At 44.2% G+C, this 26,862-nt stretch overlaps 1 protein-coding gene across 1 annotated transcript; it reads right to left on the bottom strand.

Moving 5' to 3' along the window:
• Positions 1-1,280: 1,280 nt before the first annotated feature.
• LOC130044119 (cytochrome P450 2B11-like) lies at positions 1,281-16,751 on the bottom strand. Its single transcript, XM_056136714.1, has 9 exons — positions 16,549-16,751; positions 11,159-11,321; positions 10,862-11,011; positions 9,153-9,313; positions 8,099-8,275; positions 7,320-7,461; positions 5,218-5,405; positions 4,793-4,934; positions 1,281-2,346 (listed from the first exon to the last, which is right to left on the bottom strand). The coding sequence occupies exons 1-9, from the start codon at positions 16,717-16,719 to the stop codon at positions 2,165-2,167; spliced, it is 1,476 nt and encodes a 491-aa protein (XP_055992689.1). The 5' UTR covers positions 16,720-16,751; the 3' UTR covers positions 1,281-2,164.
• Between the last annotated feature and the right edge of the window lie 10,111 nt (positions 16,752-26,862).

Here is a 26,862-nt window from a genome sequence, read left to right as displayed (position 1 = left end):
AACTTAAGGTACAGCAAGGGTACAGAACTTGCCTTGTATGCCACTAACCCAGGTTTGATACTCCACATCAGGCCCACTGAGCACTGCCAGGAGTGATCCCTGAGCACTGTGCCAGGAGTAAGCCCCGAGCACAGCTGGTAGAAGTAAAGCAAACAAAGAAGCCCACAGAGGGAAGCTGACACTGGTGGAGAACAGTAGAACACTAGGAGGTAGAGTTTTGGGTGGTTCCACTGCCAAGGTGGCTCTCAGCCAGTTTGTGGCATGAGCAATTCAGATAGCTGACAGGCACAGCGTGTGCCATTGGGGGATAGAAATTATTCTTGGCATCCAAAGAAAGTGAGATGTAGAGGAGGTAGAGTCTGATGGGGCTAAATTGGCCTTCCTGTAGGGCTGATCTGGAGATTGAATGATTGAACTGTTTCTCAGCCAATACTTTGACCTTTATTTATTCACTTTTATTTTTTGCTTTTTGGGTCACAACCAGAATCACTCCTGGAGGTGCTTGGGGGACCATATGGGATTCTGGGAATCGAACCCAGGTCGGCCGTGTGCAAGGCAAATGCCCTACCAGCTGTGCTATTGCTCCAGCCCCTACTTTGTCCTTTAAACACCTGTCATGTGCTACAAACTATTCCGGGAATCAAGAGCACAGGAAAAAGCAACATCGGAAGTATGCCTTCATGGATTAGTTTGGGGTCAGACAGATAGCACAAGGGTACAGTACTTGCCTTGTATGCTGCTAATCCAGGTTTGATACTCCACATCAGACCCACTGAGCACTACCAGGAATGATCCCTGAGCACTGTGCCAGGAGTAAGCCCTAAGCACAGACAGTAGAAGTAAAGCAAACAAAGAAGCCCACAGAGGGAAGCTGACACTGACGAAGGGTGTGGCGGTAGAATGTGCTATGCAGGAAACTCTGCTGTATATATGACACGCAAAATAAAATAGACCATAGAACTGGTCTTGAGGTAAAGGAGAAGTTTGAAAAGACCTTGTGGATCCTGATGATGCAAGTCACAACTGACATACAATGGTTTCCCAACTCATCAAGGATGACGGTCTTGGGAGCTTATTGAATCCCATGGGCTAACAGGGAGTTCAAGATGCCAGTTTAGAATTACACATGTTGATGGGCTGTGGATTGAGGGTGCTCTTTCATCAAGGGGAGGGGCAGCGAGAGGAAGTATGTATGAGAATGGAGCTTGGGGTGGAGGTAGGATACAACCATGGTACACAGTGTGGAAGAGCCTTGAAAATATTATGCCAAGACAAGGAAGACAAACACCAAGATCACATATTTTATGTTTCCATTTCTAGGAAATATCCAGAAGAGCCCATCCACTGTGACAGAAAGCAAATTAGCGCTGGCTAGGGGACTGAGACAATGGGGAGAGATTGTTGATGGAGAAAGGATTTTCTTCTGTGGTGACAAAGTAGCGTGATAGTGTCTGTCAAACAGGTAAGTGAATTAAATACTACTAAGTAGATCCATTTCACAATGATTCATGTTATGTTATGTGAATGTCATATTCTTTGTAAAATATAAGTGCAAAAAGGGGAGTTGAGAGAGTGATTGGGAGGAATTTGAGTTCCAGAGCTAGGTGAATAGAGTCATTTTTTTCACTCCTCGACTCTCTAACCACGTGATTCTCCCCCCCCCCGCCCCCAAACAATACTTCATGGTCCAAACTCTGTTTACTTGTCCATGAAAGGGTGTGTTCATCATACATGATTGTCGTTGGAAAGAGGATAGAGATGGGATCATGTAAATGCAGATCGTGGAGTGTAAGGAACGGATATATAGAGACTGAATGATTCAAGGGAGAAGTCATTAGAGGAGCTGTGAACCGGGGGATGGGCACAGAACTGCAGGCATCTAGAGCCAAATTTCTTATGGTTAGCCTTGTTTCACTCTATGCACTCATTCTGGAATTCTGTTAACAGAGGAAAGGAATGCATCTTTCTAATTCCACATAGGAGCCAAACGATGAATCTGCATGAGGAAGGAATTCCTCATGGAGGCAGCCACGGAGGAGGGAGAAAGATACTGGCTTGTAGTGAGATCTCTGAAGAAGGAAGACATGGAGAGAGGCAGGGGACACTTTTTGCAGAAGGAAGGACCCTAATCCCAGCCCTCTTGGAGCCCCTTTCCTCAGTCTCCTCAGCGGGGCAGGAAGCGGATCTTGTATATTGGGGGCAGTTTGCCCACACCACACTCCATGGGGGTGAGGTCGATGTCCTCAGGGGCCATGTTGGTAGCCAGAGTGAAGTTCTGCAGGATGGTGGTGAAGAAGAGGAATAATTCTGCACGGGCGATGCCTTCTCCAAGACAAATACGCTTCCCTGTGGGCACAGAGGGTCAATGATGTAGGCAAGGGGGCAACACACATGCTCTGCTTCTGAAAATACGAACTTTGTGGCTGCTGCAACAGATTCATCTGGGGTTGCTCTCTCCTGCAGCCCTGAAATCAGGTGTGACCTCTGGATAGCTTTGCCACATACATTTCCCCAGGAGAATATGTGTAGTTTCCTTAAGATTCTGAAGGGTTCGATGTTTCTTAGGGTATAAAGACTCCTAGCTGAACATTGGTGCAAGTGCACCTGTGTGTATGGCCCCATTCACACGTGGGGCTGTGTGTTTATTAAGGACTTAGTACTTTAGTGTTCTTCCTTTCTAATGTAGAAGACTATACCTACCTTAAAAAGATATTGTGAGGTTAAGTAGTCAACACTGTTAAAGATTCTTAGAATAACACAGACCCAGGGGTCAGAGTGATAGTATAGGGGGTAAGGCACTTGTCTTGTTTGTAGCTGACCTGGGTTCAAACCCCAGCACCATATATGATCCCTGAGCCCTGCTGGATGTGATCCCTAAGCACAGAGCCAGGAGAAAACCTTGAGCACTTCCAGGTGTGTCCCCAAAGCAAAAAATAAAATAGAAATAATGACACTGGCTTGGGTGGGATGAAGAATCCTGGAGGTGTACTTGTTGTGTGTTTGTCTCTAGCTATAGAAAGGGCATGTTGCTAACACTAGGTCTGACACTAATTTGTATCTGGGTTGGCTCCTGCTCAGTCCCAGAGACACATGCTTCAAAGTTCTAAAACAACAAAAACAAAAATAAACAAACAAAACAAAAACAAAAACAAACAAAAAACCCCTCAAATGTGGCAGAGAATTTTGGCAGCAGACTACAACTTCTGTTAGATTCTCTGAGGTGGAAAGGAAACTTTCCCCACACAGTAGATGTGGAGAGCAAGGAGCATAAAGGGTGACTTTTACCTTTATTCCTACTTTACTTTATAAACTGATGACCTGGGGGGAAGGCCTTTCAAATATGGGAGTCCAGACTTTGTCTAGGTATTTCAGAGCTTTGGATGCTGTGAGCCTATGTGGAGGCATTGTGCAGACTCTGGGGCTTTCCTCTTGGACACTCCTCTAGTATCTCCTTGAGTCTAACACATTTGTCTTGATTTATCTTTCTGCCCAAGACCAGCCTGATGCCCCCACCCTTCTCTGTCTGTATCTGCTACAGGATACTCCCTCCACACTCTCTTCTTTGTTTTCTTCCAACTGGCTTCTTGTTTTAGTCTATCTGGATCTGATTCTGCCTGCAACTCTCTCTGTCCCTCTCTCCCTCTCTCACTTTCTCTCTCTCTGTTGATCTGTGTACATTCTATCTCTTCTAACCTTATTTCCAACCCCTTCTCTCCATATGTTTCTCTGCCCTCTTGTTCACATTTTCTGTCTCTCTCGGTCCTTAATTTTCCCTCTGCCTCCCTATGAAAATGGTAGGAAGGACTCCACTCCTGTTCCAACATGCTCTTCCTTCACTCTCATGCAAGATCAAATGAGGGAGGCAGCCACAGCACTAGGCAGACCCCGGGGCCCTGAGTCATTGACATGACTGATGAAATCTAAAGACTTGTTTAATGGCCTTCCTTTCTCCTAAAGGATGAGATTCCTGGGCAGTAGGGTTTCCAATGTATGGGGCTAGGAATGGAGAATGGACACGAAGAAAAGTTAAAAAGCTAACTTTTAAATTTGGGGCACATTCAGTATTACTCAAGGACTCTGTTGAGATCCTGCAGAGCCCCAATACGCTGGCATATTTCTCTGATGCACCAGGCTGTCCCCACCTTCAGGCTTTGCCCTGCTGTTCTCTGTCGACCGTGCTCTTTCCAGTGGCTGATGGCATCCGCTCTCATATTTAGCCAAGAGTTTCAATTCAGGGAAGCTTTACCTCACTGGTTTTCTGATTGCTCCCAAAGTCCCTGAAGTCCCTTTCCACAATCATTATTCCTTAGAGCAAAAGTAACTGTCCCTCCAAGCAATTGATTTGTGTGCACCTGTTCGAAACACACTTCAACCATTCATTTCTTTAATGAGAACATTCTTTTGATGCCAGATAATAAATGTCTATCCTCTCTGCTAGACTGTAAAAGTCCTGGGAAAAGACCTATACAGCTCTTGGACACTGTCCAGTACATTGGCTTTAACTTCCGATAGAGTACTGGTCTCAGAGTAATATTCAGTGGATACTGTATACTGCAGTGTCAACAGTTTGAAATGCATTCCCTGGTCTATAAGTCATACCTTTGGGGTATAATCTCACTTCTCAAGTTCCCTCCAGGTTGTAGAAGATGAGAGGGATAGTGTCAGTAAAGTGGCACTAATTGCTACTGCTACTAACTGATAATAACTGCTCAATAAACAAAGGCCTCGGCTTGATTATCTCAAGATGACTGGGCACCCTGGTATCTAGGATCTAGAGCATGGTCCATCTTACCTATAGAAAAGGGCATGAAAGCGTCATTCTTCTTCAAAGTCCCATTGGCATCCAGAAAATGGTCAGGGTTGAAGGTTTCTGGTTTCTTGAAGTATTGTGGGTCATTGAGAGCAGAGTTCAGGATGGGAAATACTTCAGTACCCTGAGGGAAGGTCACATGATCAAAAGATAATGTTATCCTGTCCCTCATTTCGTGCTTGGGGGTGCAAAAACATCTTCATGATAAAGCTGGCCAGGAATGACCCTTGAGCTCAGATCCAGGAGTCAGCCCTTGAGCACTGCCAGGTGTAGCCTCAAATCAAACCAAACTAAACAAAACAAGCAACACTGACAAGGACTAACTTTGGTATGAAGGACTTAATTTGGGAAAGTAAGAGAGCCCAGGATGACCACATAGGAGATTCAGGACCCCAGGCAAACCTCACCTTTGGGATGATGTACCCTCGGAAGTGTGTATCTTTGGTTACAATGTGCGGTACTCCGATGGGGAGGAGGTCCCCGAATCTCTGAATCTCATGGATGACGGCATCGGTGTATGGCATGTTGGCTCGGTCATTGAGGGCGGGAGTACGGTGTGAGCCAATCACTCGATCAATCTCCTTCTGGACTCTCTCTGCATGCAGAGCAGGAGCCAATGAGTCACATTTTAAAGAGGCATTTCAGCAAGGTAATTGTCCTCTGGCAGTTTTTAATAGCTTCACAGTGGTAGGGTGTTTGCCTTGCGCACAGCCAGCCCAGCTGAGCTTGGTTTGATTCCTCCGCCTCTCTCGGAGAGACTGGCAAGCTACCAAGAGTATCTTGCCTGCATGGCAGAGCCTGGAAAGCTATCTGTGACATACTCAATATGCCAAACACAGTAACAACAAGTCTCAAAATGGAGACGTTACTGGGCCCGCTCGAGCAAATCGATGAATGATGGGAGGACAGTGCTACAGTGCTACATGCACCACTGAACCAGAAAAACTCTTAGCTTACATCCTGGTTGACTTCCTTGGCAGCCAGCTTGGTACAGAGGCAGCAGTGGGGGGGGGGGGGGGGAAGCAGCAAGAATTCTCACCCTATGAAACCTAATGAGTGTTACATGTTTTCTTCTCACATGCACAGATAATACATGTGTATGACATGTACTCTCCATTTTTTCACAGAATTTCAGATTAAGAATTTAAAACCATGAACCTCCAAAAACTTCTCTTTAAAATGAGTAGAAAGGGATCTATTGTGTTTATATTGTAGATAAGGTACTGTCATCAGGAATATAATAATGAAAGGTGCCTATAGATTAATACATAAACAATTTGATAAATAAGTGAATAAATAGAAATACACTTATGTATGGAAAGATTAGTGAAAGAGGGCCAGGAGATAGATTAATGATCTGAGCATATCTTATATATAGAAAGATTAGTAAACAGGGGTCAGAGAGAAAGATTAATGATATGAGCATATACTATGTATGTGGGATGCCTAATTAAATGCCTGGCACCTACAGAATTCCTGAGTCCTGCTGGATATGACTTTGAGCACAGATCCAGGAGTAGTCCCTGAGTAACACTGAATGTGGCCCAAATGAAAAATATATCAATTTCAAATCAATAGATAAATATACATACTTAGCAATCAAAAGGTGAGTTAAAGAGATAACAACATGAGTTCAATCAAATAATAAATCTTATAAATGATTTACTTATGAGAGGAATACAGTGAAAAACAACTAATTAGTAAAAGTAATTAGTAAATTAAGGATACTTCATGAATGAATTGAATGATCAATGACTAGAGCAATGATTCACAAATGAGTGAGTTGTGAAATGCAAAATGAAGAAAGAGATGAAGTGAAATATGGGTGGAATAAGTAAGAAGTGAAAGGTGGAAGGAATAAGGGGTAAACCTTAATCATAGGAGAGACAACATTTGGCTGGATCAATAACACATTGCTCATTCATGAAACATTAGTTGACAAATCCTGTAATCCAAACAAATGAGTGGAAGCCTATAACTTTGAATAACCCATAGATGACAGAATCAAGGGGCAGAGAGGTAAGTTAATGACCAAAAAAATGATCTACAGGGGCCAGTGGGTACAGTGGGTAGGGTGCTTGCTTTGTATGCTGCTGACCCCGGTTCTATTCATGGCATCCCATATGGTCCCCCAGACCTGACAGCAGTGATATCTTAGTGCAGAGTTGGGAATAAACCTGTGCACCAGTGGGTGTGACCCCAAAATAACAAACCTACTCACACACACACCACCTATACAAAAGAGTGAGCAGATGGATGGAGGTTGTATAAAAGGAGGGAAGAAGGAAACAAAGATAAGTTGATTTTTAAGTAATGGAAGTAAAAAGTGGGAGAACATCAACATCCATCTTCTCAGAACTGTGAGATGTTTGGAGGCTTGTTCAGAACCTGCAGTGCTCCTAGTCAGAGAGATACATGTCTCATTCTTGCAGTACCTCATAGTCTTACTTCTACAGCTCAAAGAGAGGTCAGAGGACCAACCTTCATTAGTGGCCCCCATTCTGCCCACCTCTGATGTGTGGGTATTTGAGCATGAGCAGGAATCCATAGCGGAGAGTGGTGCTAGTGGTCTCCGTGCCAGCGAAGAAGAGCGAGAGTGTAGTGATAATGAGGTTCTTGTGATGGAATTCAGTATTGGGGTCAGACTTCTCCTGCGTCCAGAGAAAAAAGTTTTAGTCAGGGGAACCTGGAGCCTCATGTGTACACACAAACATCTCTGGGAATCCCCATCTGTCCCTTGTCTGACAGCATCTCACCCATTTTTCTCTATTCTGTGTGTCTGAGTCTCTCTTGGGTTCTGTTTTAGCCTTTCTCCCTCTTTGGTGTGTTTGTTTTCTTTCTCTTCAAGCCCCTCTTTCTCCTCTGAGGGTCCCTCCACCAACTCAACAGTTGTTCTTTTACCCCTTGTTCTGTATTCTCTTTCTCTCTATTTTTTAGTTTTATTTTGTATTACTTTGGGGACACATCCAGCAATGCTCAGGGGGTAACTCCTGACTCTGCACTCAGGAATTACTCATGGCAGTGCTCAAGGATCATATGGGATTTTGGGGATTGAACCTGGGTTGGCTGCATGTAAGGCAAGCACCCTACCCACTGTACTATATCTCTGATCTCTCTCTCCTTTCTCTCTCTCTCTCTCTTCTCCCCCTGATATCCTACTACTCTCCCTTTCTCTAATCTCCCCTAACCATCCCATGTTCTTCCATACTGCTCCTCCCCAGCCTTGCACTTGATTCCCTTCCCTTCTCACCCATCTTTTCCTCCCTTCCCTCCCATCCCTCTCCGCACTTTGTCCATGCGTATCAGGTAGGTATCGATGAAGTCGCGGGGAGCCGTGCAGTCCAGAGTCTCGCGGTGCTTCTCCACACTGTGGCCAATGAAGTCATTGATTTCCTGAAGGTTTCTAAAGATCTGCCTGTGTGAGCCAGGGAAGTACTTCAAGAAGCCAGAGAAGAGCTCAAACACCTGTGGGGAGAGATAATCTAGAGCCTTCTGTGTCTGAGATAGCAAGTCACAGGGGGGAGTAGACCTTTTGGTCCCAACACTTTTCCAGGATCTCTGCCCCTGAGTCTTTCACTGTACCCCTCTGCCTCTCTATTTCTCTCCATATCTCTCTTTCCCTTTGACACTGGTTTCATCTCCTTCTTGTATTTCCCCTCTTTCCTAATCTTCCATGCTCATCCTGTGTATTTTCATGGTTCTCCACCTTGAGCTTCTTTCTTTTTCTCATATCTGTATGTCTCACTTTCTGGTCATCTTGCTGTGTGTCTGCTGCCTCTATTAGGCACTTGACCTATTTAAGCATGAAAATCTTACTCTTTTTTTCTGTATTTTTGGGTCACAGCTAGTGATGCTCAGAGATTACTCCTGAATTTTCACTCAGGAATTACTCCTGGCAGTGTTTGGGGGACTATATGGGATGCTGGAGATTGAGCCAGTGTCAGCTGTGTGCAAGGCAAACAGCCTCCCCACTGCGCTATCCCTCCAGCCCCAAAAGTTTCACTCTTGAACTCTTTCTTTTCCACTCTCTCAAGAACATTTTCTCTCATCTTCTTCCCTTTGTTTCATCCTTCTTTCTTTACCTTCCAAGCCTTCATCTCATTGTCTGTCTGTCTCGCTGATTTTCTCTTCCCACCTCACCACTTCACCCTGTCATTTGCTTGGTCTCTCACCCGATCTCACCATCTTCCTTGCCTCTGGTTTCTGCACCCCTCCTTCTCCTATTTGTCTGTGATCCTTGCCTTCTTCCAGCCCTCTACTGAATTCTACAGTCCAAGCAGAACTTCCCCAACCCTTGCCCTGGGTGTCCACCTCATTCCCACTCCCCCTCCCTTCTCCCAACCTGGCTGGAGAAGGAGCTGATGAGGGCGAAGGTTTGGAAGAACAGATCCAGCAGGCGTAGGAACTGGGGATCTCGGTAGGAGAAACGTTCCCCGAAGACGATGGAGCAGATGATGTTGGCAGTGATGGAGTGGAAGAAGAAGGTGGGATCCTGGAGGGCTCCTGGGAGGAAAGGTACACAGGTTCCTGGACACTCACTCAAAGGCCTAGGGATCCCAGGCTTCTGCTCACTACTTTGTCACTGTCCTGTTTTTCCCAGTGAAGGGTCAGAAAACAGCACAAAAACAGGGACACTCAGGAGCCCATGTTATGTGTGAGACCATCTCCAATAAGTGTCATATCTAGTCCCTTCTCATCCTCACCACATCTGTGAAGAAGGCGCCAGGCTGCTGGTACGCCCATTGCACAGATGTGCACCAGAGCTCTCAGCATCCTCCTGCCTTGGAAGCAATTGAGGTGTTACACAGCTGCTTATCACTGGAGACCGACTGCAGATTTGGCAGTCAATAATTAGCAGTAGTGTCCTGGATCTCCAGCTGGTGCCTCTGCTCTGGCTCTGGGAGCTGGAAGAATGAAGTCTCAAGGGTGGGAATATAGTTTTCCAATGATCATGTTCAATCTATTTTATTATTGATTTGGAGCCACAGCCAGCAGGGCTCAGGGCTGACTCCTGGCTCTATACTCAGGAATCACTCCTGCCTATGGGATTCCAGAGATAGAACCCAGGTCATTCATGTGCAAAGTAAGTGCTCTATATACTGTGTTATGATTTTGGCCCCTGTCATGCTCAATCTTTAAAAACACAGCTCTCCTCGAACCTTAACTATCACACACCTTCCCTCTGTCTCTCCACCTTTGGGATTGTGGGTCTTCAGGGAACAGAGCTTCCCTTGTTGACTGATGTCAGCTCACTCCAGCCAGGCTCATATGGGAACAGAGGGCACTGTGAGCCCAGAAAGCAAAGGAGGTGCAGCCTCACACCTGGGTTTCCCCTGTTCCCCAGCAATGTCTTTTCTGTCTCTGTCTTCAGTGTCCTTAACTTTTCTGCTTTTCCTCTCCCCTGGACTCTGCAAATCCTTATCTTTGGTTCTTCCATTTCTGTCTTTTCTTTTCTGTCTCTGAGCACATTGCCTCTAGCTCTTTCTGTACCTATTCCTCTTACTCCAGTGTTTCTGCCTCTCCAGTCCCTTCACACTCTGTGCTGATCTCCTCAAGTTGCCAGGGAAAAGGACCACGTGACCTCTGTGGCTCAAGAATACTCATTTGGGGAGAATCCAAAAGCCGCTGGAAGTACTCCTTGTACTGGATGGCCCCTTCCACTGCTCTCTGTACTCACTACGCTTTTTCCCAGAAAGAAAAACCCACATCATGTCTCTGCTTTTCTTCCTTTCTCTCTGGAAGTTTTCTTTGAAGTCCTATTTCTGCTTCCCATAGATGTAATTTAACAATGAGCTGGTGTGCCTGAGCAAAGTAGGGAGTGAACTAACATCTAAGCTTACGTCTTAGCACCATCAGCACCACCTCTTCTGGATTGCTTGGTCCTCTCCAACTTTCTCTCTGTCCCCAGGTCTGGCAATCTCTGAGATCAGTCCTTGTCTCATTACTTCCCTTCATTGACAACTACACTTCTCTTTATTTTACTATGCACCCTGCATATATCTCTGTGTTTGTATCTCAGTTCGTTCTGCTCTCACCTCCCCCGGTGCTCACCCTTGGTATTCCGAAGTTCCTCCACCATACACTGAGCCTCCTCCTGGATTCTCTCCTCCACAGTTCGTTTACCCATCCCAAAGTCCCTCATGGTGGCCAGAGAGAATCTCCGAAGGACCTTCCAACGTTCCCCATTGGCAAAGACAACACCTGTTGATGAAAACAGCAACAACATAGGTTACGAAAGATGTTAAAAGGAGGCTCTGGATCCCTCAGTACTCCCTTATCTCCCATTTCCAACTCCCCCTTACCAATTACCATTCTAAAAATCATTTATGACACCTTCAAGGTCCTTACCATATCCCTGGAATATTGGATCTATCACAGCAATTGTCCCTCTGCCGGAGAAACCATCAGCATTGTCCACCAAAGCCTCCCGGATGGCTTCTGTCCCACAGAGCATGACCACGGGCCTTGGTCCCAGATATACAGTGAACACATCGCCGTACTGGTCTCGGATCTGCCAAGCACATCACATCTATTATTGTATTAGTCTGTACCACTGTGGTTACCTCAGTTGTTTAACCACTACAATGCATAGACTAATACATGTCTCTGCCACAAAGATTGCCATTGTCCTAACCCAGACATAATAACCAGTGCCCTTGGCACACAAAAGTTCAACATTTCGGCATTTTCAAAGATGACATGTCACTGACCAACCAAGTGGAAACAGAGATAAACAAACGGGACTATATTAAAGTAAGAAGCTCCTGCACCGCAAAAGACACAATGACCAAATTACAAAGACAATCTACAGTATGGGGAAGAAGGATATTCACCCAATACCCATCCGATATGGGGTTGATATCAAGGATATACAAAGCACTGGTTGAATTCCACAAGAAAACATTCTACCCATCAAAAAATGGGGTAATGAAATGCACAGAAAGTTTCTCAAAGAAGAAATCCAAATGGCTAAAAGGCACATGAGAAAATGCTCTTCGTCACTGATAATCAGGGAGATGCAGATCAAAACAACAATGAGATATCATCTCACACCACAGAGACTGGCCCACATCCAAAAGAACAAAAGCAACTGGTGTTGGCATGGATGTGGGGAGAAAGGGACTCTCCTTCACTGCTGGTGGAAATGTCAACTGGTTCAGCCCTTTTGGAAAACAATATGAACGATTCTCAAAAATTAGAAATTGAACTCCCATTTGACCCAGCAATACCAATCCTGGGAATATATCCTGGAGAGGCAAAAAAGTATAGTTGAAATGACATCTGCACTTGTATGTTCATTGCTGCACTGTTCACAATAGCCAAAATCTGGAAAAATCCCGAGTGCCGGAGAACAGATGACTGGTTAAAGAAACTTTGGTACATCTACACAATGGAATAGTATGCAGCTGTTAGAAATGATTCAGTCATGAAATTTTCAAACAAATGGTTCTACATGGAAAGTATTATGCTAAGTGAAATGAGTCAGAAAGAGAAGGACAGACATAGAAAGGCTGCACTCATCTGGGGAATATAAAGTAACAGAATGGGAGATGAACACCCAAGAACAGCTGAGATAAGTACCAGGAGGTTCACTCCATGGCTTGGAGGCCAGCCGCATATGCTAGGGGAAAGGGCAGCTCAGATAGAGAAGGGAACACCAAGTAAAGGGTGTTTGGAGGACTCTCGCTCGGGATGCGAGATGCGTGCTAAAAGTAGACTATAGGCCAAACAAGATGGCCACTCAATACCTCTATTGCAAACCACAACACCCTAAAGGAAAGAGAGAGCAAAAGGGAATGCCCTGCCACAGACGTGGGGCGGGGTGGGGGGAATGGAGGGGGTGGGAGGGCTACTAGATTCATTGGTGGTGGAGAATGGGCACTGGTTGAGGAATGGGTACTTGATCATTGTATAACTGAAACCCAAGAATGAAAGTTTGTAAGTCTACAACTGTACCTCATGGTGTTTCACTACTACTACTACTAATATATATCTATATCTATATCTATATATAAAGAAAAAGGAGAGAAACAAGAGAAAAGAAAAAAGTTCAACGTTTTTAATATCACCCTTGTTCATAACCTTGTCTCTAGTCACATCTCTCTGACATCTCAGCTAAAGAATCAGCATCCTATGAGCCAAACAAAAGCCTGCATCTTAATGTCTTCCCTGGAGCACAATCCTGAACCATCTTTGGCAGACAGATTGAAGATATAGGACTCTGTTAAGGTGTCATGAAATCTGGACAATCACAGCATCAGACCAACCTTTAAGAATCTGTTCAGCACCACAGTCAGGAAACAGCTTCTCTGTGTTTCAGTCAACGAGGAATCACACACATGACACCATTCCCATAAAATTGCACCATGGAGCCTAGGTGTGTGATAGACTAGGTTTCTGCAATTACAGCCTTTGGTTTCTCAAAACACAGAACACATGACCATATCTTCTAAAGTGATTGGTGACTAAGCAACATCGCTATGTGAATGACAAAAATATATACATGTGTATCCAGGAAAAGTCAATTCACAGAAGCTTGTTGATGACACGCTCAGCAACACAGAGATTAAACTAGTGATGTGTTCATTCTGGGGGATAAGGTCATGGAACAATGAAACAGAACTACTGCAACCAATAATCTGAAAAATTCACAGTGATATGAAGTGTCAGCAAAAAAGTACAAAAGCATCCATGCATCAGAATTTTACTACAAGGAATACAAAACAGATACTACAAGTTACTGGGATCAGGACTAGCAGTAGGGCAGCCAGTGCAAAGAAAATGCAGGGGGCTTTGAGTCATAACAACTTTAACTACAGGAGTGTTTGAGAAAATTCACTGATGAACTCATGAATTGTGCTTTTGGGGAGCATTATTCCACATTGATAAAATAGTGATTTAAGGAGAACAAAGATATATCTCAGTGAACTGAGCACATGTTTGAACGCTGGAGTACTAGAGGTTTGAGTCCTGGCACCACATTGTCCCCTGATCATGGTCAGGTAGGTGAGCCCCTCTACCCCTGAAAAAAGAGCTAACTTAAAATCATTAGAAAGTTTAATTTAAAATGTTTTATGCAATGGGACCGGAGCAATAGTATAGCAAGTAGGGCATTTGCCTTGCTCACAACGAACCTGGGTTTGATCTTTGGCTTTCTATATGATTCTGAGCCACACCAGAAGTGATCCCTAGTGCAGAGCCAGGAGTTAGCCCTGAGCACAGCTAGGTGTGGCACTCAAACAAACAAAAATCCTTTACATTAATTTCTGAAAGACTCATCACTGCTCTCCCTGTTTTTACTCCTCTGCCACTACAACACTTGAAGTCAATGAAATCCCAAATAAACAGTGTATTAACCAATTACCCCAAACCTACTCCAAATCCCCAGTGCTTCCTTAGGGGACCATTTGGGATGCAGGGGTTGGAACCCTGGGCCAGGTGCATGGGAAAGCAAGCTGCTTACCAGCTGTGCTATTTCTCAAGCCGCTGACATGGATTTATTTGAGTGAATCCCATGTCTACTTAATATTTCCTTTTTTATTTATTTTATATATCCATCATCAATGCCTACAATATTCCACAACACACAGAAGGTGTCCTGGAAACTATTATTGAGTGACCAAGTAAATGCAGCAGTGATTCAAAGTCGTTGCTATTTGGGACTGGAGCAATAATACAGCCTTGCATATGGCAGACCCAAGTTCTGTCCTCAGCATCCCATATGGTCTCCTGAACCCTGCCAGTGGTTCCTGAGCACCACTGGTTGCGGGCCCCAAAACAAACAAAAAGAGATAAAGTCGTTGCTATTTAATGAACATTTGCTCTACACTGGGTTACAATGGAACCTTGAGTCCTGATAGCAAACTTTTGTTGTTTTGGGATCACACTCAGCTTTACGTGGGGGCTACTCCTGGTTCCGTACTCGGGGTTAACATGCATTGGGGGATTGAACCTGGGGTTCCTACATGCAAAGTCTGCACTCCAGCCATGGCGCTTTCTCCTTAGCCTGCTTACGGCAATTTAGGAGATGCACATTCTTACCAATACTGCCTCATTCTACAGTAAAGAAAATGGGCTTATTGAGAAACAGTTGGTCCCAAACATATCTCTGTTTGATTCCAAAAACATCTTACTTCTCTTCTCCATCTCCCACTATCTCCCCCTCTTTTACTCCCTTCCCCCCATCTCTTTCTCTTTGTCTCTGTCTCTCTGTCAATCTGTCTTCTACAGGATCCTTGCAGAGGCTAGGAAAAGGAGGAACTCACAAATGCCCAAGGAAATGTGTTAGGGGTAGGAGTGAATCATTTTCAGCAAATTCCCAGGGGGCCTGACAGCCCAAACTTCCTGCTGTTCTGATGTAGGAGGAACTGCTGAAGAAACATCTACACAGGCTCCTGTCTTCTCCTTGTAAAACTCCTGCTGTGGGATGAGCACAAAGGGCCTTCCCAAGGTTGAGCCTCGCCTGTCCTCACAGCTAAGAAGGTGAGAACTTGAGATCCAGAGGATCAGGTCACTGTGAAAGAAACCTGTGAAGTTACTGTCATGATGGTAGATTCCCTATGCAAAGGAAAAAACTTTCTGAGTTGACAACTAAGTGCTATACCCTTGTAGTACACCAAGAACTAGTACAACTAAAAATGATATGTACCCAGGATCTCACATTGGGGATAGAATTCTTTCTTAATTCAAAACCAAAAGGAGCACTCTCTTGTGCCAAAAGGTTAACTAGAGGGGTCAGAGAGTTAGTACAGCAGGTAAAGTGCTTTCCTTGCATGCAGCCAACCCTGGTTCAATCCCCAGAGCACCCTTAGGAGTGATCCCTCAGTGAAGATCCAGGAGTAAGCCCTGAACATTGCTGGATATGCTACCCCCACCCAACCCCCCTCCAAAAAAAAAAACAAACTAGAAAAAGAAACACAAGGACATTGGTGGAGGGAATGGAAGACTTCAGCAGTAGTGAGAGGTGATAGCAGTATGTCAGAACCATAGACTTTAACATTATTGTGAACATCTTAATGATAGCACTTGTTCTTTTAAATTGAAATAAAAATGAAAACAATCTAATCAGAGGAAAGACAAGTCCCAGATTCATAGCGGGATCACCTTGTCTGGAAGTAGAGAATGGAGAAACAAAACCATGTTGTATTTAGAGCCTGCACCCTTATTATGCAGGGGGTTAGAGTGTGTATGGGGTGGGGTGTGTTGTTAATGAAGAAGTAGATCGTGATGTATGAAATTGTGCCCACAAAACCATGCAATAAAGGCCACAGTATTAGCTAGCCTATCCCTACATTACTGCTTATCAATGAAATATCTCCACTGGGAGTTGCTTCTCATCAACCTAGCATTTTGTCACAGCCTTAGGACAGTCTTTGAAATAAGCTGTTGGAGACACTTGCTTGATTGGTGCAATGGCCCTATTTTCCCTCTCTTCTAGTTTTGGGCAGTTTCCCAGAGATAGGCTGGCAATGCAGTGTGAAATTCTACACCTGTGGATCACTCCCAAATGTAACTTCTTGCCCTCCTACCCTCACCAAGGACAATGCCTATAGGCTTCCAATTGAACAGGGACGCTTCTGGGCCGCTGCTCTGATCACCAGCCTCCTCCACATGGCTCTTAATCAACAACCACCGTACAGCCACCCCAAGCCTGGAGGGAAACCCCTGTCCTTTCCATAATTGATTCCTGTGGACCGAGAGAGGAAGTTTCCCCTGCACCCCGTCTTTCTGTGTCTCACCTTCAGGAAGGATTTGAGAAGACCTTTTCTGTCCATCTGCAAAAGGTTCCCCAAGAAGGGCAAGGGGCGGGGCCCAGGAGGGAGCCGTCCACGAGCTTTTGGGTGGCCCCTGGCCATGAGCAGCAAGAGCCCCGCGAAGACGGCCAGGAGGAGGAGGACACTGAGCTCCATGGTCCTGGTCACCTGTCTTTCTCTCCACTGCTTCCAGGAGAAGGGCTTCTTATGAGCTGCTGCTAGGCCCTGTTATGTAACTTCATCCAAACCCCGCCTCCCTCTCATCATTAACCAGTAGCCTGAACTTAGAAAAAAGTCCTAAGGGACACAAACTTCCTGTTCCAGCAGCCCAATAGCATGCTGCCTCTCTACCTTGTTCACTCCCTTTCCCTTCTTCTCTCTCCCTAGATGCTGGCAGATGACAAATTCCATGCTGTGTGCACATGCAGTTGCAAGCACACTCACATGCATACCACACTGCCTTTTTCTGTGGGTATAGATACACTTCTTTTATGTTCCAGCTTTGTGTGGACTAACTCCTGCAAGTCTTTCTCTACTTATCCTGGTCCTGTGTCTGTGCTCACATGATTTTTTTTTTCAATCTGATTGACTATTTATTTATTTATTTTTGTGAAACACCATGAGATACAGTTTTAGACTTACAAGTTTTTGTGCTTGGGTCTCAGTTATACAATGATCGAGTACCCATCTCACCACCAGTGCCCATTCTCCACCCCTACCAATCCCAGTATCCCTCCCACCCTCCCATTCCCCATCCCACCCTGCCTCTGTGGCAGGGCACTCCCTTTTGTTCTCTCCTTTTGGGTGCTGTGGTTTGCAGAAGAGGCATTGGGTGGCAATCATGTTCGGTCTAGAGTCTACTTTCAGCATGCATCTCCCATCCTGAGCGGATCTTCCCAGCACCCCTCCTGGTATTTATCACAGCTCACATGATTTTTGATTGTGAAGGGGTGTTCGCATGTCAGTGGGTTTGCTGGAGTGTGTTTCTGTGTCTCATTCTGCATGTGCTTCTGCATCTACTTTTGCATGTGTGTGGGCTTGTATGCATCTGTAAAACTTCAAGTGCAGAGGTGGGTTTGTGTGATAAGGTTCATGGGTGTCCACCTCCCAGTCTGTGCCTTTGGAGGATCAATAATCATCTGGTCCCCTTCCTTTCCTTTAATCACATACCCCAGATGGTGTTGCTAGGGAGACAGAACTGAGCAGACTTAGAGCCAGGGTAGGGGAATAGGGAGGGAGATTTGACAGGTACAGAAAGAAGATCCTTTGGCCCAACCTGCCTCAGGATTTGTCTTCACAGAACTGGACACTCTCAGGCTTGGATGCATGTCCTCCTCTCTTGCCCTCTCTCTATCTCCATGTCTCTTTCCCTGCTCTCTCTGAACTCTAGGAGCATGGAGACAGGGATCAAGGTTAACTGATCACACTGAGCACCCTTCTCTCTCCAGCTTTGCCCTGAGCTTCCCATGCACAGTCCCTGTTGGCTCAATCTCAACCTGCAGGGAACAAATATGCCAAGTCCACCTGTTCCACTTGAGGCTTCATTTCCATCACTTGGAATCCCTTGAAAGGGAGAGAGCTGGGAGGAGGGAGAATCTTTCAGATCATGTTAAGTCACCCCCCCCCCCTTGCTTAAGCCTCTCCCAGAAGCTGAGGTGCAAGACTCCTGTAGTGCAAGAGGAGGGGAACCTACACCCCTGACCTCTGCAAGGAGGCGGAGCCTGCACTTTCCTTACCTAGGGCAGGTGCCCCCATGAACTTTCTCTCCTCAGGTCCTGGCTCCTGCTCTGCTGTGGGAGCTGGCACTGCACTTGGGTCCCTTTCCAGTCCTGAAAATCTCTGAGCCTCACTTTTGGTGGATGATATTGCTGCTTTCATTCATAGATGACATAGTGAAATTGAATGTTTCACTCCAGGGACTGGAGAGATAGTACAGTGGGGAGGGCACTTGCCTTTCATAAGGCTGACCGGGGTTCAATTTCCTGCATCCAGTATGGTCCCCTGAGCCCTTCAGGAGTGATTCATGAGCACAGAGTCAGGAATTATTCTGAGCACAGCTGGATGTGGCCCAGAAACCATAAAAAAAGCTAATATAAGATCAAGTTTAAAAATTTTTTAAATACTTGTTTTAATTGAATGACAGTGAGATATAGCTACAAAGTTGTTTATGATTGGTTTTCAGTTATATAATGTTCCAACACCCGTCCCTTCACCAGTGTACATTTCCCACCACCAATGTCTCCAGTTTTCCCCTCCCCCCAATCCCCACCTCTATGGACAGGCACTTTTCTCTTTTGTTTTCTCTCTCTCTCTCTCTCTCTCTCTCTTTTTCTCTCTTTCTCTGTCTCTCTTTCCTTTTGGGCATTATGGTTTGCAATATATACACTGAAAGATTCTCATGTGTATCCCTTTACCGAATAAAACGTTTTACTCAAGGTCACACAGCAGGTTAAACCTACATTGTCCAGGTAGAGTGATCAAGTAAGACACAGCCCTTAAAGAATAGGCTAGTAATACATATTAAAATCTTAAATTTAACTTAAGTTTTAATGACAAGACTTGTCATGGAGGAGGTGAGGAGGGAGGGGTCAAATAAACAAGATCTCTGTTCAATCCTGTATCTATCTATGCTATCTGACCAACTTTAAAATCATTATTTATGTAGGGCATCTGTGACCTGATTGGTTAGTTCCACAAACACTCATTTTGTGTAACCAATATAACGTGTAACCAATCAGATAACAAAAGGCAGAGGTACATAACTTCTACAAGCTCAGGTCAGTATAGGGGTTTTAGGGGTTTTTTTGTGGGCTTTTTTGCGGGGACGGTGTTTGGGGCTTGCTTTCTCTGATGCAAATGCTGCTCTTTTTGGAATCCTACTGCTGAGGTTCCATTAAAGATGTATATTTAAAAAAAGGTGGGGGAAGGATTTCTACTGCTAGAATTTTAATATTCTAAAATGGAAAATTTTCTTATCTTTTTATGAATCTATACAGCTGTTGATTTATAATGATGCATACATGAAGCTTATGTTATGTTGCCGTGCAATGTTACTTCAATAAAAATACTTATATAAAGCTAAATAAAGAAGTCAGACTCTTTTTGTTTGCTTGTTTCTGGCTGTGCTCAGAGCTTACTTCTGTGTCTGGGTCACTCTTGGCAATGCTCAGGGGGCCAGATGTGGTGTCAGAAAACAAACTGGGGTCAGCCAAAAACATGTGCAAAGCAAGTGTCTAACCCCTACACTATCCTCCAGCCCCACTCCCCCTGCAAAAAAACTTCCCCAAACTTAAAAATATGTACATAAGAGATATGTATCTATGTGAACTATAAAAACTATAAAGCTGGAACATGGAGACATCTGGTGGTTGGTGTGCTGTTCTTGCAATCTGTCCACAGGAGCCTGGAGTCTATTTTGGGCTACTGCAGCAAGGGTTATAACTGCTCTAAGGTAAGCAGAACGAATTACCTGCCTCAGCTATTGCATTTGTCATGGCTTAGGAATGAGGCGGGTGGAGATTCTAAGATGCAATTCCCATTGTCTGAAGGAAACGGGGGGGGGGGGCAGAGAGGGGGTGGAGGGGGGCTGTGCTTGGCATTGTAACTGCCTGCAGGGGTGGGGCAAGAATGGAATGAACTGGGCCCTAGGCCTGCTACACATGATCTCACCAGTCCCATGCAATGGTCTATGGTTGTGTGGGAGACATGGGTGGCCATATCTCCCTTTAAACTGGACTGGGCACTGAACCTGAGGGTGACTGCACCTTCCCAGCTTGGTCATGCCCATGCTAGAAAATGTCACTGAAAACTGGACACCCTGTGTTAAAGGCATTGTATATGCAATATGTTACTTTTCACACTGAGGGAACAGTAGCAGAAGAAAGTTGTTGCATGTGTGAAGAGTCCCAAAAGGGTATTATTATAGGAAATATAGTGACATTAAGGTTTTTCCTCACACAAATAGTTGGTTTGGGACCTTAAGTGAGTAGATGACTGTTGGAATGCTTGTGGAGTCTGAGAAGAGTGTGTTTCCTTGAGCCCCCAGCTGACATTTTCCTTTTTAAAAATTTCCTTTTAACTTTTCCCCCACTTTATTTAAATGCCATGGTTTGCAAAGTTGTTCATGATGATTGGTTACAGGCATTCAGTATTTCAGCACCAATCCCACCACCTCTGTCGCCTTCCCTCCACCATTGTACGCATTTTCCCAACCACCTCTCAAGCCTGCCCCTGTAGCTAATCCACAATCATTTATTTTATATTGTTTGTTATCACTAAATGGCTAATGGAATGATCAAAAATACTTCAATAGAAGAAACTATGTGAAAATTGTTGTATCTCACCATGGGGACATTAAGTCCTTGTCTGAGGCTTTACTAAGCTTGTTGTTGTTCCAAGTTGAGCCTTCTGTGTTTTAATACTTTTGTTAGCCTAACTGAATTGGCTTCTATGTTACATTCCCATCCAATCTGGTCAACTCCTTCTGGGATGTTAGTACTGTAGGGTTAGGAGATATCACACGGCTGTAAATGCGGCTGCACACTTCAGAAAATCCAAAGTGTTTAACTGATCGGTCTCAGCTGGGACCAGGTATGGAGAAATTTTTGTGGCTGGTTGATCTCTTTTGAGATTTATTTATGAGTCATTGGAAGTGGACTGGTAGATGAGCTTACATGGCGGTAGCTGTGGGACATTTTGTTCTGTTTATTATTAGGAAAGTGTTGTCCAAGACTCTGACGGTGCATGTAATAAAGCATTGACCTCCCAACAACACTTTGATTTCCTTTGCACTGTCTGAAATTCCAGATTAAATGCCCCAGGGTGGACCTGTTGTCCTACAACTCTTTTTTTTTAATGCTGAAAAGGACTTTTTAAAAAAAAATTTATTAGTGAGACACCATGAGGTATAGTTGTAGACTTACAAATTTTGAGCTTGGGTTTCAATTATGCAATGATAAAATACTCATCCCTCCACCAGTGCTCATTTCCCACTACCACGGATCCCAATATCTCCCTCTCACCCCCCCGTCCCCCGATCCCACCCTGCCTCTGTGGCAGGGCATTCCCCTTTGTTCTCTCTCTCCTTTTGGGTGTTGTGGTTTGCAAAAGAGGCATTGAGTGGCAATCATGTTTGGTCTATAGTCTACTTTCTGTCCTGCAACTCTTAACCATGGGTGACACAATGCTATGCTTATCCCCTTTGCTGTTTGTGGAATGACCATCTTTTGGAAATTCCTTTATGGTGATAATTTTTTCCATATAATCTCTTGGGGAGGGACTTTCTTAAACACACAAAGGCTTCAGTCTCTCTCAGGCATGCATGTATGACACCCTTTTTGTCCAAATCCAGGATGGGAATTTGGATGGAATGAACAGTGCCATCTGGGCAAGGGGCACTCCAGGGAGAACCTGAAAGGCAAAACCAATGTATATTTAGCTAAAGGAATTCAATTACATCCCAAATAGACACCAATATCCTTGAAGACCTAAAGCAAAGAAAGATCCAAATATTCTTGGTTTATCATTTAGTTCAGGATAGATTCCTGGTCTTTGGAGAAAGCTTACCAATCTCCATATAACTTTCCAACCTTGGTGATAAGATAACCCGAAGTTGGAATGGAGAATGGTACAGAATTTAAAAGTAATAAATGACACTGATTTTTTTAATCATCTAATAGTCTCAAATCCGTATATCCTCTTGCAATCCATTCCTCTCTCACCCCAGTGATTTATAGTTTGGGGTCTAAAAGATGTATTCTTCTGCATTTCTGTAGAAAATCCCTAATACCTATTTGTTTTTGAGTGGGACATGGGATAGTTGTCCACACACCTCATCTGAACTATACTTCAGGCTTTTCAGGATAGACCCCATATATTTGGACAAGTTCTGAGTAAAAGTTGGGAATATTCCATTGCAACAAAAAGAAAGAAAGTTTATCCAGTATGTGGAAATGATAAGAGATTAATGATCACAACAGAGAGATGCAGTGTTACCTATTACCAATATCACAATCCGCCGACCTACTGAAAAAGGTCATGTTGGGGCCGAAGTCATGGTACAGAGGGTAGGGCACTTGCCTTCAACCTGAACAAACTGAGTTCGATCCTGGTCTGCCAGGCATGATTCCTGACTGCAGAGCCAGGAGTAAGTCCTGAGTACTGCCAGGTATGACTCCAAAGCAAAATGAGACAAAGCAAAACAAGGTGATGAAAGCATGCTGCTGAGACCCTTAATTTTCTGGTCTTAAGGGGACATAAAGGCATAAGAAATCAGATCCCACTCAACCAACAAGTTAAATACCTGGGTGTAATTTTAACCCCCCAAACCCAGAGGCAATTCAGGCTATCCTCGACATCTCCAAACTCACAACCAAAAAGTAACTCTGAATCTTTGGAGACTTAGTATATCGTCGATTGTGGACCCTGGGATATGGGGGTAAATATCCAAGCCCATGAATAAAAGTCTAAAGAATGCAAATGTCATTTTGTTCTTTGTGGACAAGAATAGGGAGCTGCATTTCCAGCCCTAAACAGGTTTTGACATAAGCCCCAGCACAAGCCTTGACCAATCTGACAAACCCTCCCAGCTGTTTCTGAAAGGTTAGGTATAATTTGGGGAATCTTGACTCAGTCACTGCACAGTGCATTGATTAGTGCTTTACTTGTGCAAAAATCTAGATTCAGTTGCAGAAGGCTGGCCTGGTTGTGTAAGAGCAGTAGTGACCACAGCTTTGCTAGCAGAGAAGCCCTTTAAATTCTGTTTGGGAGGGGTCTTAATCATCTACACCCCTCACCAAATAATGCCACTCCTAGAAATCAAGGAGTGACTTTGGGTGACTGACAGTCATTTCCTTGGTTATGCTGCTTTTCTTTTAGAACATCCAGACATGACACTAAAGCTGTGTCTGACCTCAAATCTGGTTACATTACTTTGTATGCCAGGCTCTCCTCACAACTAGGATTCTTCTGTCTCTAAGGTCTTGAACATAATTATGCCAGCATACCTGACATGTCATGGAAAATCCAGACATCACTTTGATGACAGGTGGCTATCTCTTTGTAGAACAAGGCACCTGCAAAACTGGAAATTCAGATTTGCCCTCACTGGTGCTCTATCTGTGGGATGTATGGCCCTACTAGCTGAACTCATAGCCTTGCTTAGAGCCTTGGAACTAAGAGAGGGCAGGTTGGTCAATGTATTCACAGATTCCAAAGATGCTCTGCTGTTCTTATTTGGAAGGCTAGGGATTAAATTTTTCCCCCTTTATTAAAGAACTGGGCTGGAGCAATAGCACAGCGGGTAGAGCATATGCCTTGCACGTGGCTGACCCGGTTTTGATTTCTCCGTCCCTCTCGGAGAGCTCGGCAAGCTACCAACAGTATCCTATCCACGCGGCAGAGCCTGGCAAGCTACCCGTGGCATATTCTATATGCCAAAAACAGTAACAAGTCTCACAATGGAGACGTTACTGGTGCCCGCTTGAGCAAATAGATGAACAATGGGAGAACAGTGCTACAGTGCTTATTAAAGAACTACAATACACAAAGTTGTTCACAACTGAGTTTTAGGCACATAATATTTCAACACCAATTCCACAACCAGTACCAACTTCCCTTCACCAGTGCTCCCATTTTCCCTCCCCACTCCCATCCCCACTCCATCTCCACTTGTTGACTTGATAGACATATTTCAAAATTCCAGTGGTTGCAACTTAGATCTTAAGTGTTCAGTGTTGAGTCTGTGTTTTGGGTATGTAGCTATACTGTTCACCCATATTACTGGTATAACTGAAGCCCTGGTGCCTGTTCACCCATTACTTCCATTCTCTTCTTCCCCACCCCCTTGATTTAGGAAAGAAGATTTTTGACAGATAACAAAATATGACTCTCAGATTTGTAAACTTCTCAAAACTGTACATCTGTCTGCCAGGTTGCAATAATGTATTACCAGGGTCATTGATGCAACATCAGATAAGGAAGTAGAAAAGATATAGGCTGTTGGCACAGACTTACTTGGCCTTGGTGCCTCAATCAGATCTCAGAGACACCTATCTCTCCGATATGGAGGAGGAACAGTCTTGGGCATTGAGGAGATGAAGAGAGGGGATGGGTGACTCTGGAAGAATAACACTCTGAATTTGCTTCAATCTCCTGTATCAGGGCACTAAGGGCCTATATGTCTTTTGAGTAGGGACAACTCTGCATCCTCAGTTGTTTTGTCTTTACTCAGAAAAATCGTTGAAATATTTGGATATTGCGTGTCAGAGTTGTGAAATCCATGCTTGCAACAATCCACAGGGAGTTCAGCCTCCCAAGTTCATTACCAGGACTCAAAGGTATGGCACATGTCCCAGAAAGGGACAATTGCAACTGAATTGAACTTTACTCAGTTTCCCCATAAGTGGGGTTCGAATACTTGCTTATTTTAGAGGGCACCTTTACTGGATGGATGGAAGTGTTTCCTACCAGGAGTACAAGATATAACTAAGATCTTTCTTCAGAAAGTAATTCCCAGATTTAGTTACTTTATAGCTTGCAAAGTGACAACCCTCTTTCACTGCAAAGATAACCCAGAAGGTGGCCAAAGCTCTGGGGATTAATTATTATTTATAGTTTGCTTGGAGATCTCGATCATCAGGGAAGGTAGAAAGAGTAAATCAGGTCTTAAAGACACAAATCAGAAAGCTTAGTTAAATAACTTCTCAAAATTGGTGACAGGATTTCCCCTGACTTACCTTCAAATGCACACTGCCCCTTCCACTTGCTTGTATCTTATCTTCTTTGAAGTCCCATGTGACTTTGAAGTCACACCGACCTATTATTGACTCGGAGTATTTCTCACTGCAAAGGCTTACCCTTCCCCTCAGTTCATTCAAAAAGGCTCTAAGAGAATTTGGTCAGCAAGTACTAGTTGAGGCCCAGGTGCACTCTTGGGAACCTCTTTGAATCCCAGACACCTTGGGATTAATTACCCAGGAGAACCACATTCACTAGAATTACAAGCCCTCTGAAAGAACCCATTTCCAACTCTTCTCTCTACTTCCATAGTTGTCATTTCCTGGGATTCTGAACTGGATCCATCATCCTTGGTTGATGATATGGACTGGTCCCCTTTATTTGGAGGCAGAGTTTTCTAACTTGGTGGCTCTTCATTAGTGGAAACCAAGGGTCCTGGATACAGTGCTGATCCCAAGGGCAGAGTAAACCAACATAACATCAACATCCAGAAAGTCTAAAATATCTCTTCAAAGCCTCCCATGTAATATATGAACAGGGATCTCATCTCCTCACTTGTGGGTATCATCCTTACTCATGCTTATGCTTATATATAAGGGGACCCCATTTAAGCAAATAATTTCTCTATTATTTTATTGCTATCATATACCTATGATCTTAATATAATCCTAATAGTTTTTGTCATTAATATTTGTCCCTTGGTTTACAACCAAAACTTGTCTCCCCAGAGTCTGTGAATTCTAAAAGGGTCTGCTTCCTTCAACCGATGGACTCACCTAATATTTACTATGGCTCATTTTACCTACCCTCTCAGAACCTGACCCATCCTTAAATGCCACCTCCAATGCCACTCTGGCAGAGAACAAAGAGGAACACTCTAAAGTCCATAAAAGAAAACAGTATCTATTTCCAGCAGGAAGTAATTTCAGAGGATAGGCTTTCATCCTATATCCCTAAAAACAATAAGGGCAATCACTCCTAGAGGAGGGTGGGGTGGTGAGCTAGGGGTGTTTTGAAAGAAATGAGGAGGGAGAAGTTGGAGAAAAAAAAACTTCTAATCATTCCCTTATTTATTAGTTCCTTGAATTGGTCCCTTATTCCTATCCAGTTGGTTGTCTTACAACAATTTTCATAGGATTTGCATAAGGCACATACAACCTGCCTGCTTGTGCAATGCATTCCACAGACCCTCCTTGACATGAGACATAACCATTTAAGAGAAAGGGACAAGGATACATTAACTGATATAAAACCATCACAGAAGAGAGTTGTTGTTTGTTTTTACAACAGTTTTGTTGTTTCTGTTTATTTTGGTTGTTTGGAGGGGTGCTCGCTCAGATGCAGGGGTTACCCTTGTTGCACTCCTGTTACTGCTGCTGCTGAGAGTTATACACAAGCCCACAGAGATGTACCTATGGGAACTGTAAAACAAGGAGCAAACATCTTGTGGTTGGTGGGTAATTTGTACATGCCACCCACAAAAACCTGAAGTTAGTAAGATCTGTTGCAAGAAATGGATGTTCAATTTGGTTATTAAATAACATCTAAATACACTTGGAACTG

Source organism: Sorex fumeus, unplaced genomic scaffold (assembly GCF_029834395.1).
Source record: "Sorex fumeus unplaced genomic scaffold, SorFum_2.1 ptg000122l, whole genome shotgun sequence".
Classification (NCBI taxonomy): Eukaryota; Metazoa; Chordata; class Mammalia; order Eulipotyphla; family Soricidae; genus Sorex; species Sorex fumeus.
This window is presented reverse-complemented; position numbering and strand designations above follow the sequence as displayed.

Coding starts and splice junctions, on each gene's coding strand:
- LOC130044119 (XM_056136714.1), bottom strand. CDS start 16,719: ATGGAGCTCAGTGTCCTCCTCCTCCTGGCCGTCTTCGCGGGGCTCTTG. Junction 11,012..11,158: donor TCCAATATTCCAGGGATATG/GTAAGGACCTTG, acceptor TTTCATCAACAG/GTGTTGTCTTTGCCAATGGG. Junction 2,347..4,792: donor TTTCATGCCCTTTTCTATAG/GTAAGATGGACC, acceptor CTGTGCCCACAG/GGAAGCGTATTTGTCTTGGA.